General features: G+C 40.6%; 1 protein-coding gene across 1 annotated transcript in view; it reads right to left on the minus strand.

The window, feature by feature from the left end:
• Nucleotides 1-818: 818 nt before the first annotated feature.
• The window catches only part of SALL4 (spalt like transcription factor 4), an 8,544-nt gene continuing 798 nt past the window's right edge, over nt 819-8,564 (minus strand). Inside the window, exons 2-4 of the mRNA XM_018566958.1 lie at nt 2,640-5,072; nt 2,028-2,320; nt 819-1,448 (exon numbers count right to left, since the gene is read on the minus strand). Coding sequence (XP_018422460.1) covers nt 1,035-1,448; nt 2,028-2,320; nt 2,640-5,072 — 3,140 coding nt within the window. The 3' untranslated portion in view covers nt 819-1,034. The remainder of the gene's footprint in view (nt 1,449-2,027; nt 2,321-2,639; nt 5,073-8,564) is intronic.

An 8,564-nucleotide genomic window follows, 5' to 3' on the forward strand; every position in this document is an offset into this window, starting at 1 on the left:
TTTTTTTTTGGCCTTTCTGAAAGCAAAGAAAGAAGTTACAGTTGATGTCACCTCTTCCAAAAAGATTAAACATTTTCTATGGGAAAATATTAAATACAAATAGGAATTCCCCCACACAGTAGTTTGAAGAGGAAGATTTGTAACCCGACTAACATTGAAACTAGTTTCAGTGCTTGGAGTGTTTCCAGTACCAGTTAGTTTTACAGCAGAATTAAAAAAACAAGAGGGAGGAAATAAAATAATGAGGTAGATAACTTAAAGTTTAACAACTTTTTACAGCAACCGTAAAACACAACAACTACTGGTCACCTGTAAAAGTAGACTAAACATAATACTGCTCACTGTAAAGAGAACATTTAAAGCTGATTGGAGGAGCAATTGTCACAACTGCTCTAACTGTTGTAACAAAAAAAAAACAAAAAAAAAAAAGTGTTCCAAGTCCCACAACTCTTCCCAGACAGCTACCACATTAAGAGTCAACGTGCAGTCACAGCCAGGAGGTCTGCAGTCACCAAACGGCATATCTGCAATGCACACACACGTTTTTTTCCAGTTCAAGTCTTATTCAAGACTTTTGAAATCTACTTCTAAATTAAAAGGATGGCAGATTCCAAAAATATGTACCCGCATTTTTTTTTTTTTTTTTTTTTTTTTTAATTCAACTCCTGTTAAATACTATTTTTTTTTTTTTCTTAACTCAACTCCTGCTGAATACTCAGGACAGGACAACGGTTCGCGCATTTTAAAGTTCATAATGCAAAGATTGATTGAATTGGTTTGCAGAAAGATAAAAAAAAATTTTTGTGTCCTTTGGAATGAAACGCCATCCACACATCAGCCTTGCGTTATTTGCAACATCTCTGGGAGGAGCATTTCATCTGGTTTGGTGCCAGGCGGCAATATGGGTTGTACTTATGGCCACTTTTGAAAAAGAAACCCACAGAAAAAGTACCAAAAAAAATAAAAGGTGCAGCAAATTCCAGCCACCCAGTTTTCAAGTGTCCGCTTGCACATGTCGGCTGCCATTAGATAGGTCATTTCACGGATATGTTTTCCTCTAAGAAGTGTGTAAACTGGTGTTTTGGCATGCTATTCACACCTTTGTCTTCCCTTTCGGCCATAATCTGAGTCGCACTAGCCTGGTTGACATCGAGGTTAGAGACGGTAGCTGTGGTGATGGAAGGACCCCCATTACTGACCGGCAATGAAGGAATGCCACCACTCTGGATTACCGAGATCTCATTAGTCTTCATGGCCAAGCCACTGCTAAGGGCAGTAGCGTACTGGTTCCAAACAGCAGGATCAATGACCGCAGGAGAAATAAGATACTTTGGAAAGATCTCAGGCACTTTCTTAATGTCATTTGGCAAGGCAGGTATTTGGTTATCCACAGAGAGTCTCCTTCCTCGACGAGCAGAATTATTCCACATGTGCGTTCCAACATGAACCTACAGAGAGGAAATAAAAATGTAGTTTTATTCTCAAAAGCAAAAGGCTGTTTCAAAAAAACAAAACACTGACTTGTCCACCATCACCAGTACCATCTATAAACCCACAGTGTGCAATATAAAGCAAGGTCTTACACTTGATGATGTCCACAGCAATATAAAGGGCAATACTAGGGTAATACTGTGGCAGAATTAGCATGCATTTGGGCAAAATGACAAGTCCTCTTGCAAGAACAACTACTTCCAAATTTTATATGATCACAGTGACCATTTCTTAGAAAAAAAAATATGCAATTAAAAACCATGCAAGCAGACACTGCTATTACGTGGTTTGAGTTTTTAGAACAGGCACGGCAATCTTTTTAGAATCTTCAATACCCAGTAGCATGAGAATTTTAACATTATAGTAGAGATCTAGGAATGTGCACCTGTGCGTGTTCCCAACTATTAGGCCTTATTGTCATTAGAGAGTGATCATTATGCTAACCAATGCTGTTAAACTTGTACTACAGAGACTGAATCTGTGTACCTTTTCAAAACACAAAATGGACAGGGAGACAGAAGTGGATTAAAGCTTACTTTAAGGTTTCCTTTTGTTGTAAAAGCTCTTCCACATATCGTGCAAGCAAAAGGTTTTTCCCCAGTGTGAGTTCTTTCGTGGATCTGCAAAGCGCTAGCCGAAGAAAAGTTCTTGCTACACGTTAGGCAGATATGTTGCTTTGCTGTGCGCCGAGGAGGGACAATGAGAGGTGTTAAGCCGGGTGAAAGATTGGGTGGCCTGATGAAATGTGTGGTGCCCAAAAGACGATCTCCTGGCATTTCCACTTTGATCAGTGTCGGTGGAGGACCAACATAGACATTTGGACTCCTGCCTGGGGACAAAAAAGGAAAAAAAAATATATATATATTCTATTATATAGTTTTATTTTATTATAAATATATTTCAGGCATATTCAGTGGGCTACAATATCCATGCCATATAAAATGTTGCCTTGCATAGTACAAGTCATTTTGACCGAACAGCACTGCGCTAGGGCCTTCAAGTGTTTGCTCTACATATTGAAGCATTTTCTGCTTACTGCAGCAGCCTTCTACCTTTGGAACAAGTATAAAGTTCTTCAGTAACACATCTTAATGAGAATGTAAGCATATAATTGTGAAAGCAGGACAAACCCATACAGTCTTACTTACTCAAGTCTCCATTGGGAATCAAGCCCGGTTCTTCCTTGATTTTGCGTCCTAGGTTGCCGTTTGTTAGATCTAGAGCCCCGTCAACATCAGGGTCAACTGAGCCATTTTCGCCTGACTCTGCATTATTCGGCACACCCATTACATCGAGACCATTGAAAGAAGGTGGAGACTTTGACGGAAGACTGTCATCTTGGCTGTTGGTTGGTGAAAGAGTCCTTAGTTGAGATTGAGATGGACTTTTGCCATTTTGATATTCTTGATCCTCAATGGAACAGGAATCATTAGTCAAGCCATCACTTTCCATTGACCCATTCTCACTTGATTTAATACTGTTTTGCCTTTGCAAGCAGAGTCCAGGAGGCATAGACATCTGATTGTCCTGAGATGAAAGCTCAGTGAGCTGTATGCTTGGGGATGCCACTCGACCATCACTCTGTGGGGTGGTGGGTTTAGAACCTGAAGGAACATCTGCAAGTTCAGGATCTTCCTCCATGTCGATGTCATCCACATTCTCATCAGTGAAGCTGTTCAGGTCTCCATTCTTCTCATCAATCACTAAAGAATCAAGGTCTCCATCTTCACATGCATCTTCCGGTAAAGGTGTATTTGGAATCTGTCCACCCATATGCATCCTGATATGTTGCTGCAGGACCACTGCATTGGTGAATTTCTTTTGACAGATAGGACAAGAATGCATTTTCTGAGGCGTGTTTGCGCGATGTACGCCATAGTGAGTTTTAAGATTGCTTTTAGTGGAGAACGCTCGTCCACAGATTTTGCACTTGAAAGGTCGTTCCCCAGTGTGGGTGCGGTAGTGCATTTTCAGAGAGCTAGGACAACTTAGTACTCTATGACAAATCAAACACTTATTGGGATCTGAACCAGTCTTGTCAATGTTTTCTACCAGTTGCTGTAGTTTGCTCGTCTCTGAGCCTTGCTCACTGGATCCACTAGCCGGAGGAGAGTTTAGACTTTGATCAGTGCCAGACTCCTGACCAACAGCTCCAGATGACACAGACTCTCCTTCACTACCCGGCGACAGCTTGGACTGCAGGTTGAGTGGGAAGGCTGATCCTGACGCATCACCTATCCTGGCAACATTTGGTATAGTTAGTCCTGGATCGGGAAGACTAGTCAGCACAGGCTTTATATCCACAAGTACATTAGACTCATCCAATGGAACAGACATGCCATACGGAATTCCACTTGTAGTAGGAACATTATCCAGATGTTCTGGTACAGGATAGGGATTCATCCGTATATGTGGATATTTATCTCTGTGTCTCTGGAAGTGAACCTTCAAGTTACCTTTTGTTGTAAATCTGTTTCCACAGATGTTGCACTTGTAAGGCCTTTCACCGGTATGCGAACGTAAATGTATTTGCAGTGCGCTGTCGTTGCCGAAAACTTTGCCACAGAACTTACACTTATGTCTAAAGAATTGGTCCTCGCCATTTGGTTTAATTTCTGGTGTAAGAACACCTGGAAACTTGCTTTTCAGTTTCTTAGTAGGGTCAACGACATTAAGTGGATTCTGGAAGATTACAGTCCCAGGACTATGAGGTAGGACAGGGTTTGGAAACCTGGCCACAGAAGCAGGAAGAACCCTATTGAGCTCAGATTTTAGCATCGGATTGGAAAAGTTAAGTGGCACAGTGCCAGAAGTTGGAATGGACAGGGTGACGTGAGGTAGCTTTGACTGCTTAAGAGCCTCAAGAGTAAGGTTGTGAGTTCCAGCTTTTTGTCCAATCAGAGCAACAGCTGCAGAGAGCTGCTGCGATAAATGGGCACCCAGTGCCTTCAGTGGATCTGTGGCAGCAGCTATAGAAGGATGCAGGGAATTCGGAGCCATCATAGCGATCTGAATGCGGATCTGCTCAGTAAGCTGAATCTGTTGAAGCTGCTGCTGCTGTAAGCACACTAGTTGTTCAAGGATCATTGGAATGGCGTTGGCATTGTTTGCTGGAGCACTAGTTCCACCTGATGCATGTTGATTAACAGCCGCTTTAGTAGTATTGATAGTTTGTAAAGTCACATTAGTGTTGGAGACATTTGTTTTAGGCAAGAAGCCAAATCCATTAGTCTTAGGAGTGGCTTGGGAGATTTTTTTATTGCCAGAGTTGAATTCCCCCGCCATCCTTTCAGCAGTAACAGCAGAACCCTTTGCTAGAATGTCCTTTGCCACTTTTTTTTCAGCTAGCTCCTGTTCAGTGCTCTTAGAGATAGACTCTGGGTAGACCTCAGATGCTTGTTGTCCTTCACCCTCGTTCATGATCAGGACAGTTGGATTTTTAGTGCAATATTTCTTATGCTCAATTAACTCGGATTGTTCAAAAAACTCGGCACAGCACTTGTCACAGACATGAGTTTCTTCCATCCTGCATCGCTTGACGCTTTTTTCACCATCTACATCACTGGAATCTTGTTGCTCAGCTGCAAGAGAAGAGAAAAAGGATGAAGCAAAAGCAGAAAAAAAAAATGCTTACATGCAATGACTTTAAACATCTGGTATACAACTTAGCAAATGTAGTAAAGTAGCCACCACTCCAAGCTTGCTTACATGATGAACTACAATCTCATGTTTAGTTTACATTGGGATTGTAGTCCATCCCGGGAGTGAGCTTGGAGCGGTGACTACTTTACAACACACTCAGGGACCATGGGGAACACAAATAGCCCCCCTCCAGAAGGAAGGACAGTGTCAGCACCAATTCAGAGATGATTGGAGGATCTACAGCCGAATGATACACAAATAAAATACATTAACAATGTATCTTAAGGTTTAATGCCCGAGTCACTCCAACCGGTTTGTGTATTTGCAAACAAGCATATCACAAAATATTTGGAGACTATATGCGCTGACATATTGGGTCAGATGGAACCACAACAAGTGGAAAAGAGAGACGTAGCAAAAGAAAAGCCAACCAGTTTTTAAACAAATGCCAGGAAAGTGCACCAAGTGCATCATCATCTCATCTTGATGTATTTTGCCATTGAAAAGAAGGGGGGGAAAAAAAAAAAAAAGTCTAAAATTCTAAATAACTCACTTCACAAGACCTATACATTTCTCAAGTTTATAATTCAGTGTTTTCTGTAGCTGCTGCTCAGTTGCCAAATATTAAAAATTTGAGTTCAAAACACATTTACCAAAATGTTTATACATTTTGTATATTAGATTTTATTTTTCCTTTGTAGATAATGTTGCTCTATAAACAATGTATTCTACAAAGACAAACATAAATGAAACAACACATTCAAATCAAGTTTTACAACTTGAGTGTAAAAATAAATGCATGTCATTCATTGCTTTTGTTTGACTGAGCAGTAACGTTTGGCTACACAGCAGAATGAAAACTATAGCCTAAGCAGAGAACCAGAAAGTTCAACTGTTTTTTTTTCCATCTCTCCACCCCTGAATTTGTGGAATGTTATCTCTCAGCATCTAGTTATCCAATAAGTTGGAAGAATGCAGTGAAGTCAGCAGGGGTTTAGATTAAAATCACCACCAAATGGATTTTGGGAGGTAAAGAAAAAAAAAAATCTAGTGCTATTGTTATTTATGTTAATGTGTTTACTGCATTTAAGCCATTCCGAGGCTGTAATAACAGGAGGACAATGAGCATCTAATGCACAAATCTATAGTAGTAAAGGATTGTTTGCTGTGGCTCTTGAAAAAATAAAAAATAAAGTTGTATTTATCAACTGTATAAAATGTAAAATACAGTGTAGTCAAATTCCTCTATATCCTATGAGGACAGATTATGCAGAAAGAAAAGATTCTCTATATGGCCGTCAACTTCAAGTAAATTGTGGAAAAAGAAAATGTGTACTGACTAACCTTATAAAAAGGGAAAGCTTTAATAAAAAAAGGGAATCCTTTAAGAGTCATCACAGCCAGCAAGTTCAGGGACCATAAACAAGCAGTCACAAACTACCCTTCACACTAATACTGTGTTTAAGACACAAACCCTGCTGCCAAGGTCAATTGCAGGAGCCCTAATTGTAAGCTTGACATCAGCTTACCACCCACAGTAGGCAGGAGGAGGCAAAGGTTACAGCAGCAAGCCTGTCACAGCCACACAGTGGAGTATGAGGACAGCTAAAAGAAACATTTGGTTTCCCCGGAAGCTTTTTTTTTTTTTTAAATACCTGAAAAGAAAAGCTTGTTGGTCAACATGGGGGTCCTTCCCCTACCCAATGTCAATACTCAGGGGTCCTTGCCCTACCCCATATCAAAACAAAGTATTTCCCCTACCCAATGTCAATACTCAGGGGTCCTACCCCCTAACCCATATCAAACAAGGACTTTTCTCCCTACACGCTATCAATACACAAGGTCTTTCCCCTATGGAATATCAATACATGGGAGGGGCCTTCCCTTACCCATGATCAATTCACTAGGTCCTTCCCCCTACCGAATATCAATACACGTGGGGGAGGGGGGCCCTACCCAATATCAATACAAGTGATGCTTCCCCAACATCAAAGTACATAGTGCTTTTTCCTACCCTGTGTCAATACAAAACGGGGTCCATTCCCCCACATCAAACCGCTGGGTCCTTTCCCCAACAACAAAACAAGGCCTTTTTCCCCTACCCAAAAAAAACCCAATAAAAACAAAAAAAAACAAAAACACACAACTTCTTTGCCCATCACTCTACACCTCTGTGGAACCCAAATCTAGGGTACTTACATTTTTCATGTCTGCACATGCACACCCCATATCCAAAACAAACCTGCTCAAAGACCTGTCTAGATAATACTGGAATCACCCTTACAGAAATACGACATTCTTGCCATTTCATGAAGTTTAATGTGCATTAGCATGGTACTACACAAACACACATCCTAATTGGCCTTTTCACACTGCCGATGTGCCATCTGTTCACAAAGTGGCTTTATCAGCAGATCTCAAAGCTCCAGCTGTGAAAAGTTTGGTTTATAAACATTTACATATGAGACCGATGGAGGCAGTGACATAAAACTGGCCAGATATGTTAAATAAAAAAAAACATATTACAAACAGCATCCAATTGTTAATCTCTCCCTTCTCGTAGTCATTGTCCTGTTGGTACATTTTAGGGAGGAGCTTCCATTTTACAAATAGTTTGTATATAAATAAGACGTAAAACTGGACAAAAAGTACAAAGACTTTCTGTAAGCTTTACTGCAAAGCACTCAGAGCCATCAACTAGTCCAATGCTGGGATTATAAAAAGCCACTTCTGACCTTCCTTTGTTTAAATGCTAATGCATAATATGTAGTATTGTACCCTGCATACCCCCTACCGATTTCCTGACCTGTTAATTGCTCACCAGAACTGTTTAAAAGAGAAAAGAAGATTGCATTGTTCTCACAGGAGGGTCTAAGATGGAAATGCAAATTAGTATAGAGAAAAATAAAAGTTTAGGAGATGTGAAAAGCAGAAAGTGACAAAAACAGTTCAGCTCATGTGATTGAACTGTATACTTGTAGGTCAGTACAATCTACTGAAGTCAGAAAAGCCCAGTACAAGCCACCTGCTGCTATTCCTAAAATCGCCCTGAAGGTGGCGCCAGAGTACAAGAGAGAAAACCCAAGCATACAGTTCTGTAATCAGCAGCAAATATTGATCTCACACCGAAAATGAAAAGTTCCTAAATCTCATATTCAAATACAATGAAATAAAAAGAAAGTCTTCAGAACTCACAATGTAAACCCTCAAATAGGCGGTAGCGTCACAGAGCTTTCGAGAAGGAGATCTGGAGGTAAAAGCTGCTGGCAATAGAATCCTGGATTCTCCTGCTATTAGGGGGGTGGGACCCTGGCAGTCTGCAAGAAGATTTACATGTGCAAACAGCACCTCCACCCCCCCACCCAAACCATATGCACAAAAGGGAAACAGGCGTGCATTTAAAAAAAAAAAAAAAAAAAAATTTTACATTT

This window comes from Nanorana parkeri, unplaced genomic scaffold, assembly GCF_000935625.1.
Source record: "Nanorana parkeri isolate BGI_ZX_2015 unplaced genomic scaffold, ASM93562v1 scaffold992, whole genome shotgun sequence".
NCBI lineage: Eukaryota > Metazoa > Chordata > Amphibia > Anura > Dicroglossidae > Nanorana > Nanorana parkeri.